We start from the raw sequence: 14406 nt of genomic DNA on the forward strand, positions 1-14406 counted from the left end.
TCTTGAGCATAAAATTCAATCCAAAATGTTACCAATAATATAATAATTGACTGTAAAAATACGATTTAAGAAAAGAAATCTCAGAGTAGAATTTTATTTACAGTTCGTGTTTATTTATTATCCAATTTCAATATTCTAGAAAGGGGTTATTGTCACAATTATTGTAACATCAATAATACAACAATAATCAAAAGTATTATTAAACTTAAACTATTTATTCCTTCCTTTTACAAAATGACGTTAAGAATTTACAATAATTTTTCATTTAACCGGCTGTGTACACGCAGACTTCAATCACAGAAGAAAATTGCCAACGTTTCAATTTTGGACCCAGAAATAAACACGATAAAGTATAATATATTATAATCGACGGCAAATCAAACACCCGGTGTCCCAGACCCACTGCTTTATTGACTCACCAGTGTTTCCATACAATAAAATCATAACAATTCAGGTCAAACAAAACAACATGTGCCGAACTTAATAATTATAAATACGTCAACGTAAGGTCTGGCGCGTCGTGCGTCGTCGAGGAGTGATCGGGAATACAGCTCAGTCTGCTAGCGCAGGGCGCCAATAAATATCAACTTATGTACACGAGGCCACTCGCGACACTACTCCCCCTATATAATTATAACTTTTTTTTAAAAATTTATAATTTATTTCGTTATGTCCTATCTATGTAGATCGACTATCGACAGCGGGGCGCTGCGCGTCCGGAGACCGACTCGTCACTTTCCACCCGTAGCATGAGTTTCTTCTTACCAGTGCTTCGTTTTATAGGGACTCCTGACGTCTCCGTCAAGTCGACTTGTACCAGATGTGAGTAACATGGCTCTACCGTCGCTAATGAACTGGACGAAATATATTCGGTTACGACAAAATGTTCTTATCTATAACAATCGGTATAACATATCAGTAATCAGTAACAAACATTCGCTGTATAAAGTCAAGTTCTTGTACCATAATCTTCTAAAGGCAGTCATTTAAGGCTGATAGGATACGCATAAAGCAGCCGTCCCCACGAAAACTGAATTATAAACACTGTTTGTGCTGTTGTCATTGACCAGCAATGCGCTCACTAAATACATCCATTTGTCGAATGTATCATTTTACACTTCGCGATAAAAATATTAATACAATCGACAAATAACTGTTGTCGCTGAAGTTGTAGTGAAATATCTCCGATCGGACGAGGGAACCGAGAAACTTCCGAGTAGCATTACATTCCCGACTACTATCGATCGATATATATATATATGTATATGTATATGTATATTCACAGATTGTACATAATAAAGTTTTGGCTATTAGAATAAGGATACAATAAAGAAAAACATTCTACACGAATATGCAATAAAGAAATCATACAAAGAAACTTAAAACATTAGACGGTGTAGTGTTACATTTCGGGGTTCCCGGTCGGACGTCGTCATGACTCACGTAATATAAGTATTTACGATTACAAAACGCAACTCAGCACCATCGCAGAACGTACTCGGACCGGAGGTATTCCAGTACAGCGTTCCCTGGGACGGCGCGACCTCTCGCAGGAGTCGGTCACGCGTCGACGGTATCTATTGTTACATGATGTGTCGGTGTGGGCTCATGCGGGGGGCGGCGGGCGCGCTACTGGGAGGGGTACTGCGCGGACGGCACGGACGCGTACATGAGCGGCTGCGGCGCGCCGCCCCACGACCCGCCCGCCGCGCCGCCGCCCGGCATGCTCATGCGGTAGCCGGCTGCAACAGGAATGGCACTTTAGTTCTATAGCCTAATCGTCTTAGTATAAAAATGCTTACAACTATCAATATCATATTATATCTAATTTAAAGTAAACTAATTTGACAATTGTTATGTGTATATTGTTTCTAGACTATCCTCTAAAAACCCTTCCGAATTGTGAAGATACAAACTTCCATTAATAAAACCTCTGGGAGGTTAACATTAAAAGGGTTATAGCAAAAAAAGATAGGAGGCATCTTAGTTTTTATTAACTCAGTACGCAGTTTTGTGAATAATCAAAATTCAAAATGTGCGTACTCATAAAATATTAAACGCATTAGCAATTCATTGGCCTTCAAAGATAGAACCTTATCTTTATAATATTATTAATAATAACGTATTTGATGTTAGATTTTGACGATGTATAATTTTTTTATGCTCCTTTTATCTTTTTCCAACTATTTTTATACATAATCTAAACAAATTTAAAATAATAAACGATACTTTTTAGTGAATAGTATTTTTTGCAATAGCAACACTGAAAAACTGAAACTAAGCAGTTATGATTATTTTAAACTAATTCATTATTAATATAAAAGTCACTTCTTTTTTAACTTCCAACAGTTAGGTTAGATAATACAGACAAATGTATAATACATTTATGTATTTTTCCTTGTTTTTGTATTTGCACAGACGTGTTGTTCGGGCCTTTGGATATATCTTACAGTAACAGCCTGTGAATGTCTCACTGCTGAGTTAAAGCTTCCTCTCCTTTTTTGAGGAGAAGGTTTGGAGTTTATTCCACCACGCTGCTCCAATGCGGGTTGGTGGAAGCGCATATTGCAGAATTTCAGTGAAATTAGACACGTGCAAGTCTCCTTACGGTGTTTTCCTTATCGCCAAGCACGAGATGAAACTATAAATTTTTATTGACGTTATTTTAATGAGCGCGCATGTTTATTGCGGCAGGCGGCATCACAATGTACGTTTCAAGAATAAAAAAATGATGAAGAAATTACATACATTTGCAATATCAATATTGGTTTGAGTACCGAGATGTTTAAATTTAAAACTTTACCACACAACGTATTTCTCAAGTATACACATGAAAACTATAAAGGCCTCCTTAAATATAATATTTTGTATTATTCACATTCTGAATATTTTCATACAATGCACTCGCGTTTTGATAACAGTGTTAGATAACAAGCGATAAAAAACAATGATAAAAGAACTATTAAAAGGATGTTACGGTCCTTTGTGGTTTTTTTCTATTATTTTCTAAGCCTAACAAACATTTTCAAATAACTTATCACATGAAAACATAACTTTACTTTTAACGATATGAAAAACTTATATATATATGTATAATAATATAAATTGTGTTTCGTTTATTATATCGTCTGTGTTGCAACATTTTTTAGTAGTCTAAGCATCGTATATAATAGCAAGTCATCGATTGTACAAGTTTCACTTATAATACATATTAAATTAAATAAAAAAATATATGTAAATATTGTTTTATATTATAAACAATACAACGACTATTTTAATTTCGTTAATTAAATATTATTTATATAAATTAATTTTTTATTACGTTAATTCATTCTAAATACAAATATTGTTTACACCTATAATAACAATAACTCGATTTACAGTCTATCCTTTTAAAAAAAAATATATTTGAATTTCTTACGGCCTTGCTTATGGACGTTGTTTAGCGGGTCATTAGTTAAACAATGATGTCTCCTTCTTTCAAATGTCAAATTAATAATGTCAGAAAGAGCGAAATCACTGTTAACAGCCGCTAAGCAACGTTTATATGTAAGTAAGGAAGGTCGTTAGTATTAAATCGACGGTTTAATTTTATCAAAACATAAAATAATCTTTGAATTTACTTCAAGAAAATGTAAATGGTAGAAACAAAACATTTTTCTATTAGCAACGTTACACTCGAGAGTTACATATTCAATTAAAAATAATGTAATAGCAGCTAACTTAATGTATTCTTAGTAAAGAAAAAATAAGCCGAATATGAAAATAAGCTGTATGTGCACTCTCATTCGAGAGGTCTGCAATCTGAGTGAGTGACACATTTCCAACTTCCATACTCCGGGCTGTCACTGAGAATATTCGACAGAAAAACCAGACGACTGGGGGTTTAAGCCCAGGACCTCGGGTTCGCGTTCTTATGTTGAACTATTAGATGACTAAGCCAAAGTCATGTATGTAGAGGGATATAGATCCCTTTGAAATCCGAAAAAAGCCAAACTGACTTTGAAAGGGCCGTTAATATTAACTAAGCGCATATAGATATAATATATTTACCAGCTGCTGCGGCTTGCGGGGTGCTGTAGGTTGCGGCGTATTGCTGATAGTACCCGGGCGCCATGTAGCCTTGTAGCGCGGGGTAACCCTGGAAACGATGACGAAATCGTCAAATAACTTTTCGATGGGATAACGGTTCAAAGATATATATTTCATTTATAACTACACTTATAATTCGTTTATCGTGACTGACTTATCAACCGCACAGCCAAAACTACTAAGTCGATTGAACAGTAAAGCCGACATTTTGGAACATTCAGCAAACTCACCCAAAACCTTAACGAATATATACTCTTTATCAATCATAAGTCAATCCGTTCATCGTACTTTTTAAACTGTTCGGTAGTTCTAAGTCTATCGCGTACAGAAAAATGCTGCGAGGGGGGGGGGGACTTTGTTTTTATAACATCTTGTGAACTGTTCGTCGATTCAGAATGTTCTTATTACTGAAAAGCTTAGTAGTATATAGATACCTACTTTATTATATAAACAAATGCTACACGAGATCGAAGAAATGATTATTCCAAGCATTTTCATTAGTTACGTGTAATTGTACCCTTAGCTTTAATTATAAGCTATTATTAATTTAAAAAAAAAAAACTATTTATATGACATGTGATTGCTATCACATGTTAGAGCAGAAGTAAAAAAAATAAATAACCGTAGTTCATAAATAGTCCGTAATTATTGTTACGATTGGAATCGAATTTACGAACGTTGTAACAACGTTGCAATGACTCGATATCAAAATAGTAATATATCCTTCCTGACCAATTTCGACTACGACGGCCATTTACAGCGGACACTAGCCAACTGCGCATAAGATATAATAGTAACGAGTACAGATGTACTCTCCAATCCCTCAATATCAATACACATGCATGCTTATCCAGAGCGCTCATATATTACTTTCGTTTCGTTTATTTACATTACTCAGCTACTTGCATGTATCTTTTGTCAATTTTAATTTTACCATCGGAGATGGGCTACTCATCCTTAACGTAACAGCCTGTGAATGTTCCACTGCTGGGCTAAAGGCCTCCTCTCCTCATTTTGAGGAGGAGGTTTGGAGCTTATTCCACCACGCTGCTCCAATGCGGGTTGGTGGAATACACATGTGGCAGAATTTCAGTGAAATTAGACACATGCAGGTTTCCTCACGATATTTTCCTTTACCGTAAAGCACGAGATGAATTATAATCCGCTTGCCCGGGTTTGAACCCACGATCATCGGTTAAGATTCACGCGTTCTTAACAACTGGGCCATCTCGGCTCTCTCATCCTTAACACCGAATATATATATACTAATATTATAAATGCGAAAGCTACTCCTGTCTGTTTGTTACGCTTTCATGTCTAAAACACTGAACCGAATTTTGATGAAATTTGGTATGAAGCAAGCTTGAACCCTGAGGAAGGGCATAGGCTACTTTTTTATAACCGTACCCCGACACCAACATCTCCCGCGTTACCTAACATGCGGGCGAAGAGTGATAACTCATAAAGGATGATACGCTTCACTTTTTGTAAAAGACCTAAAACCTTCTTAAATATAGATTAATTATTTTTTAATTTTATTCATACTTACTCTGTAACTTTATAATGCTTTTTTTATAACATTTGTTTTTACGACATTAATATTTATTACTATTAAAATATAAATATCCTATCTCAGTCCGCACTACCAACCTTCCCAAAGTTAGGTTCGCAATACACGACCAAAACAGATGTTACTTGTAATATTTATAATAAACGTAGCTGACACAAACTCTTTCTAAAGGAATGTTAATTCTTTATACGACACACTAATCGTAAGTGCGTTTAGGAATTTGCGCGATCGAATTTTTTTTACACGCAACATTAGTTTTTTTTTTTTATACCTATCATATTACGCATTTTTAAGTGTCAGCGTTCGAGTGAGACAAATTTCAAAAGAATATTCACAATAATATATTATGCAAATACTTTACCACGTTTGATAAAACTTAATAGATAATGAGGTCTCATATATTGTTTTCTAAATAATAACTGTCCTTTATAAACTATGGCAAAATTTTAAAATACATATGGTCACGTTTCGAAAGTATCTTACACAAGTTAATTCGAATAGAATTGCGTAGTTGAAATCTTTAGACTACAATGAGGCTGGTATGAGCGTAGCAACGCAACAATACTCATTTTCAAATATCGAACGTCCTACCCTGTAGTGGTAGCCTATATATAGGTATTATGTATATGTATCTAAACAACTCACACAAGTTCCCAGATTAAAAAAAAAAACGATCGACTTCAAAGAGAACTTAGTTAATCAGTTCGTATTTTTATTAACTGGACAATTTATATAACGTTTACGTACTGAAAATTAAAACTGTTAAGTTAAAGGTTAACTAAAAGTACTCGACTTGTAAGGGTTGAGAATACCATTACGAAATCATAGTTTACATACGAACGTATTTGAATTAAGAACTCGTTATTTAGAACCGAATTTAAGCCTAGATATTCTACCGCAAAACAGCAGTATTTCGTATTGTTGTGTTCCGGTTTGAAGGGTGAGTGAGCCAGTGTAATTACAGGTACAAGGGACATATCTTCTTAGTTCCCAAGGTTGGTGGCGCATTTGTGATTGGTGAACCATCGCTTGGTTAACATTTCTAACAATGCCTATGTCTAAGGGCGTTGTTGACCACTTACCGTCAGGCTCGTCCACCTTCCTATTCTATATAAAAAAAGCCGAAAATTTATTAATTACAACGTTCGTATGTTTAAATATGTATTTATACATATTTAAAATCCTTACGACACATGTCAGTTTACAGATGTCACTTACACCGTTTCAGAATTAAATTTCAAGGTACAATTATACGTAGATAACGCACGCTATTAAAATTACACAAAATCCAATAAATATACATATTATAACGCGTGCAACATATTACACGTAACATAATTGACACGTATTTACGTCATAAACTTTACATATTCGAAATGCAATACGAGCTTCGTTACGTTATTAATAAAGGCGACACGACGAAACATTTTGTGAAAAGTAAGCGTTATATTATAAATCACTTGACGTGACCGTGACCCTAAAAATTGCGTCAGCGACGTTTATGAAAACCATGGAGACATGTTTACTAATAAATCTCACTTCCCCGTTAAAGTATACGTGCATATATATGCATAGACATTACATGTTTGCAACATGTATTGTCTATGCATTGACTGAAATAAATAATACTTATTAAAAAAAAAATATATCATAAACTAAATTTAATAAACAACGGTTAGATTGAACAGTCAATGTGTTCGTTCGTAGTAATAAGTTGTAACACGTGACATACTAACAAGTGAAGTTAAATTAAAATTATAGCATTTAGACAAGTGCGAAGGCACTCACATTAAGTTTGACTCGCTAATTAGACAAAAAATTAGTGACGAGCTGGTTGGCGTGGTTGGAGGATGCTTGCCTTTCACGCCGAAGGTTGTGGGTTCGATTCCCACCCTGGACAGATATTTGTGTGCATGAACATGTCTGTTTGTCCTGAGTATGGGTGTAATTATCTATATAAGTATGTATTTTTACAAAAGAAAAATAGTATATGTAGTATATCAGTTGTCTGGTTTCCATAGTACAAGCTCTGTACAATATTAATTTGGGATCAGATGGCTGTGGGTGAAAAATGTCCTAAGATATTATTATTATAAATCACATTCGTCACTGACGCTCTTAACCCCAACGCTATACAGCTTGATCATTAAAATTTTCTCCATATGTAAACCCAGCTTTATTACTAAAGACGTAATGTAGCCATAATCAAATCAAATCGAAGTATTTTATAGAATGCTCTTACTAACACTACCACCGGTTCGAAATATAGATTCTATCAAGAAGACCCGGCGAGAAACTGCAATTATAAATAAAAATAGCTTATTTACTATCATTGGTATTTACTACGATAAATTCAAAGTATTGAATTGAAACCAAAATTTATATTTTTTTTATTTCATTCAATATTAAAAAAAAATCTCTTATCAATCCCGAGCTTAGTAACACAAACAAACATCACGAATGTATGCAAATGTGTTATCGTTGTATTTTTAATTTTTTAATTATTTAAATGCTTAAATGATTACGTACATATATACGTAAATTCTAGTTATTGTCAAACGTTTAATTTCTTAATATTCACTAATATAATAAATACGAAAGTTTACGTATACGGTAATTGTTATTCAGTCAAATCTGATTGAGTGAACGGATACCATTTTAATTCTTTAGAAGTTGTCAAAAAAAAAACGAACATACGATACTGTTATTTAAGTATATATATCATATTATTAAAACCCACGCTTGTCCTTCACATATGTAATGACAATTAGTTTAAACGGTATATAAAGATAGTGGTAGCGCCAAATGAAAACAAGTTAAATAAAATCCTTTCCGCAAAGCCGCGGAAGAAAGCTAGTACATAATATATGTGCCAACTTTCTAGGTGACTAAGGTGATCCATCAAACGGTGACCAAGTATATTAGTCATATACAAACAATACATTTTAAATTTTCAAAAATTTAAACTCAGCGAAACAGGCGAGTAACAAAGCGTATTCAGCAAGACAATATCTAAATATGGCAACAATGTTACACAGTGGATAATGTCGCTTGATATCGTTACGTTCTTGGAGCGCGTCTGAGATATCCGCTGAATCATACCACAACTTATTTCATGCGCCCGCGCAGCAAAAAAAAAACTTCACCGCAATACAAATATGAATAAATATAACCCGCTATTAAAAATTGGGTAGTCGAAAGTAGTCTTTTGTTAAGTTTAAGAAAAAAAGTGTATTCAGAACAGTTTTCACTTTTTTTTCTATTGTCGTGTAGCGAAGCGATAACTTTTGCAGGCGGATATCGACGCCAGATGTGAAACAATAGAGAATTAAGTAATGATAATAACGGACATTATGAGCCTTACTTATGAACATTGCTTAGCGGCTGTTAAACACTGATTTCACTCTTTCTGACATTATTGATTCGACATTCGAAAGAAGAGGACAAAATATTGTTTAGGTATTACAAGCGGTGATTTGCACTTTATAACGTTTAAGGATGTGATTAATTTTGAAATAAAAAAAATCAACCGTATATTCGTTATTAATAGGTAGGAATAAATAAAAATTATCTCATATATTATAAGCACCATACAATACTAAGTTTCTTGCCGGTTCTTCCCCGTAGTATATAGTATATATTTTCTTAATCTTTGATAGTTAACATTTAATAAATATTGTACTTACGATATATAAAATTTTAATTATAAACAATTTATAGCGGCATGCCGAAGCCATTAACCGCCGTATTTAAATTGACTTTAAACAATGAGGACTGTTTAAAATTCGTTCAAAAATAAAGCAATATAGAATGTTTTATTATTTAAACTATTTTAAAGAGTTAGTACTCACGCCGCGAACTCATTGAATCTCTACGATTCCGTATAAAACCGTACAATGAACTACTCTCGAGTAAAGATGTACATGACCTTGTGTAACTGACCTAATTATCGTGATAAAATACAGACATACTAACAATTGGATATTACTTTAAACGGTAAAACATTTGTTTTCTTTAAAAATTTTCGAGTATGTAATAAAATTACGGCAACTATTATTTCTATATTTTCTGTATTAAGAATTTTAAGTAAATTTTTATCAGAACTCACGACTGTGTCTTTGTTAAGTTATACAATTTTTTTTTTCATATTTCCTTTGTGTAGGAACAACGATAGATTTATTTTAAACGTAAGTTATTACTTTACAACTTATATTAATATCCACCCTGTTACACAAAACGAAAAAGTTTTGAAATCAAATGATTATTTAATATTTTTAAAAAAGTGAAATTAGATTAGAGATTAGAATCCGTTAGTTTTTTCTATTAAAAAAAAAAAAAAAAACTACATTCATTTATCGATTTCTCTTTATATATTAACTTTATTTTATGTTATACGAGTTGCCCGGCCCGGCTTCGCGCGGTTAGAATAAGGCTCTTCATAAAAAATATATAACGTTATAAATAATATAAACGTATTGGTTTGCGAGGCATTATTTTCAACTATCGACATCATATTTCAAATTACATAATTCCTTATAAAATATATTATAGATTCTACATTCCGTCAATTGGTGAAAGCCGTATGATTATTCGTTCGGTAGTTTTTTAATTTATAGAGTTAGACAGACAGACAGACGCGGCGAGTATTTGTTTCGTAATATTTCAGTGATAATAAAAATGAATGTTGTTATATATATCTGTATAAGATTTATAGACTAGAAAGTTAGCAAACGTGCATATTTCATAGAAGATTTTTTTACTATCCTTGCTATAACTAGCCGCTACACAGCGCTGTAGCTTATCGACTCCTATGCCGTTTAAACGATCACCATAAATATTGGATTGGCGTATAAAAATAATGAAACGTGAACCGTAATTATTTAAAATTCACTTCTTTATTTAAAGAAGAATATCGTTCAAGTAAAATTCTATGCAATTAACCTACAAGCCTATATTGCTATTAAAACAATAGTTACTGTTAAAAATATTTGTATGACAAAAAACTGCTGACACTATTATTAAATTTTTCACTGATAAGAACGTAAAGTTATGAAAACATTTTGTTAATTATCATAAAAAGGGATTTTAAGGAAAAAATCATAAAACCCAAGCAAGGTTGTTTATATAAATGTACATATATACAGAAACTAATGAATTTGAAATAAAATTTTTAGTATTAATAGTCGTCCACCAATATTGTTCGTCTCCGATGGAGTAAGCTATAGTAAAGTAATATGCACATACTATCGGCCTTACTTATGAACATCACGGCGACGGGCCGGTTGGCGTGGTTGGTAGATACTTGCCCTTCATGCCGAAGGTTGTGGGTTCGATTCCCACACAGGACAGACATTTGTGTGCATGAACATGTCTGTTTGCCTTAAGTCTGAGTGTAATTATCTATATAAGTATGTATTTACAAAAGAAAAGTAGTATATGAAGTATATCAGTTGTCTGGTTTCCATAGTACAAGCTCTGTTTAGTTTGGGATCAGATGGCTGAATAATGTCCCAGGATATTATTATTAGCGGGTGACTAATTAAACTATGCTGTTTCCTTCTTTCAAATGTCAAATAAATAATGATAGAAAGAGAGAAATCAGTGTTTAACTGAACAGTTGTTAAGAAAATTTATAAGTAAAGCCATTTAACTTTTATTTTAATATAAAGCCTCATTCAGGTGCGCGCAGTGTGTGTTTACCTGTATGAGGCTGTGCAGGTAATGATTTTGCCTTATAATATGTGTATAAAGTTAATTTTATAACTATTATAGTTATTAAGTACATAATTTGAACAGGTGTTTTTAATAAAGCACTAATTTAAAAAACTAACATTATCGAATATTTGAAAATATAATTATTGAATCTTTTGTCTATTCACTTTGCTAATAATAAATTTGTTTATAATTATAAACTTAGATATAGATGGTGGGGCATTGATGTGATTAATATTTCTTGCAGCACCAAGGTTTCCACCATTAGGTGGCCCATTAGCCGATCTGCCCACATATTTAATAAAAAGTAGAAACTATTTTACATATAAACCTATATAATGAATATGGATGGATTAAAATAATATTAGTATCACATGAGTTCAAATTGATGGATAAATTTGGATATTTTTTTCTTCTACATCGACAATAATGTCTAATGACACTTGTTACTGCTACAATCTAAATATTAATTTATGAAAAGGAACATTGTTAAATACAATGTTTGTATTAATTAAGTAAATTAAATGTATATTGTATAATATGTAAGCATAAAATATTCATATATTGACAAACAAATATTTGAGAAACTGTAATGATGGTTAAAAGTAATGTGGGCAAAGACAATTTCTTTGTTACGGGAGACCAACCATCAATTTAGTATCTACTGGAATGTTTAAAAGCAAAATAGATAATACATTACTTTTTTGTGTAGATTGTCTTAAAATAGTAAATCAAAATTAAAATAAAGAAATATGTCATGGCTAATTATGCATGGTGTTCAGATATAAACAAACAAACGTGCAAACACTGTCATGAGCACAGCCTAACCATTATAAACGACAAGTAAATGAATTTCATAAGCCTGGCAACTATAATGCTACTTAATTAAGCATTATAAGAGAGGATTTGGATCATTGCCACTAGGATATAATATATATGTTATTTTCATATTAACATAAAAAAACTTTACATTCATAATTATTATATGACATCAAAATATCCAAATGACCTTAACTACAGTAATACTATATGCCTAATAATAGTAAAAATTGACTCACACCATTGTCGAAGTTACCCTATAATCAATTATCTGTATATTTTACAAGTGGATTTCCCATGTTTGTTTCCCTGTTCTGATATTTACCTGAGCATACCAATATCCCATTCCTTGTTGGTAAGCATAGGGGTACTGCGTTTGTGCTCCCATTGGCGCGGGTGCTGCTGGTGGATTGTTCGTACTCTGCAAGGTTTGCAAAATATTAAACACATCCCACCTTAAACATTATAATAATTATGACCGAATCAACTGACCTGGTTCTCAGTGCCTCCATTCTCTTTACCCCAGAAACATTTGACTGTATGACCACTAATTTCTGTATTATGTGTTGCTTCTATAGCGTGAGCCGCCGCTTCCTTAGTTGTGAATCTAATAAAAGCATATCCTTTATCCCTGAAAACTCTTATGTCTTGTATCTGTCCAAACTGTGAAAATGTGCTTTGCATTAACTCTTCAGTAATTACATTGCTAGTGAAACCTCCACAGTATACGGTTGTGTTCGTCGGTGAACTCTGGTTGTAAACTTCATCAAATGTAGGCTGTTTAGCTCGCTTGCTACTCGGCGCTCCTTCATTAGGCCCTTTGGTTGGTGGTTTACGTGTGGACCAATTGGTCCGTATAGATCGCGACCCCAGCCATTGACCATTCATAGCTTGAATTGCAGCTTCAGCATCAGCTTTTTTAACAAACGAAACGAAGGCGTACCCCTTAGATTTGAGCGTTTGTGGGTCACGTACTATTCGACAGTTTGATATCTCACCAAATGGTGCAAAAGCTTCGCGCAATATATGAGTCTCAATTTCAGGTGATAGATCACCTACAAATATGTGGTGGTGGTTGCTCGTATCCGTCTTAGGCTGATTGCCAGGACTCGTAGCCCAATTAACCTTCATTTCCTTGTCGAGAAATACTCGTTTGTTCATGGCGGCCAGGGCCGTAGCCGCCGCTGTATGATTTGTAAACTCGAGGAAAGCGTATGGATCATTACCTGGCTCACGAATTATTTTGCAGCCTTTAACTTCGCCTATTTGTCCGAACAACGCGCATAGGAAATCTTCTGTCACACTCGCGTCTAAATTACCGACGTAGAGAGTTTTCGGGTGGCTTTCGTCGCCCATATTAGCTTATATCGTAATCTAGCGGTTAATTTATTACGACTATGAACACTAATATTGAAAATACACACTAATCAACGTGTTATTTCATCACATTAAACATTGGATGACGGATAAAAGAAAGAAAAATGTCGCAAACAGCGCCTAGAACTTCTCGAAAAACGTTGCTGTTGACTCGTGAAACGTTCACTTTTCGGAAACAAACGCATCTATAGGCGAATTTCCGGTAAAATAATTTCAAAAATTTGGAGGGAAAAAAAATAAAATTAAAAACTACTTATTAGAATTGCTTAAAATATTAAAGTAATATTATTCTACATATACGTAAAATAAAAATCGTACATTATGTCCTTTTTAATTGAATACAAAAAAAATACGTAAAAATGTTTCGTCTACCAGAGACAAAATAAATGACTCCTTCATAAACAAAAGAATTATCTTTTCCGGAAATGAGTGTCGGTTTGAAAGCTTATGAATCATCGAAAACAGTGTTTCGTTTACAAATTCCTCTAATAATTACATCTCATTGATTGATCCATTTATTTCAGTTTATTATTTTCTAATGATAAATTATTAAGTGTTATTGACATCACTTGAATGATTTAGCAAATAGTTTTATTTATGAAATTATAATATTATTCTTATTAAAAAATATATCATGAAGTAAAATATATCATTATGTATACATTTTTAATATTTAAAAAGTATATAATAATAATTAAATAATAATATTCATTTCTGCAACTAAAATAAATTATCTGTTTTACTTTATATGCATGAATTTTACTTAATATGCATTTAAGTGCTTTATAATATTAATATTTTATTCAAAATATAGTCTGTTTCTCTTTTGCTATCTG

At 33.0% G+C, this 14406-nt stretch overlaps 1 protein-coding gene across 1 annotated transcript; it reads right to left on the reverse strand.

Moving 5' to 3' along the window:
- Positions 1 to 194: 194 nt before the first annotated feature.
- LOC126776105 (nucleolysin TIAR) lies at positions 195 to 13724 on the reverse strand. Its single transcript, XM_050498397.1, has 4 exons — positions 12686 to 13724; positions 12519 to 12614; positions 4054 to 4141; positions 195 to 1742 (listed from the first exon to the last, which is right to left on the reverse strand). Exons 1-4 carry the CDS (start codon positions 13547 to 13549, stop codon positions 1630 to 1632), a joined length of 1161 nt encoding a protein of 386 aa, XP_050354354.1. The 5' UTR covers positions 13550 to 13724; the 3' UTR covers positions 195 to 1629.
- Positions 13725 to 14406: the final 682 nt, after the last annotated feature.

Source organism: Nymphalis io, chromosome 19, assembly GCF_905147045.1.
Source record: "Nymphalis io chromosome 19, ilAglIoxx1.1, whole genome shotgun sequence".
Classification (NCBI taxonomy): domain Eukaryota; kingdom Metazoa; phylum Arthropoda; class Insecta; order Lepidoptera; family Nymphalidae; genus Nymphalis; species Nymphalis io.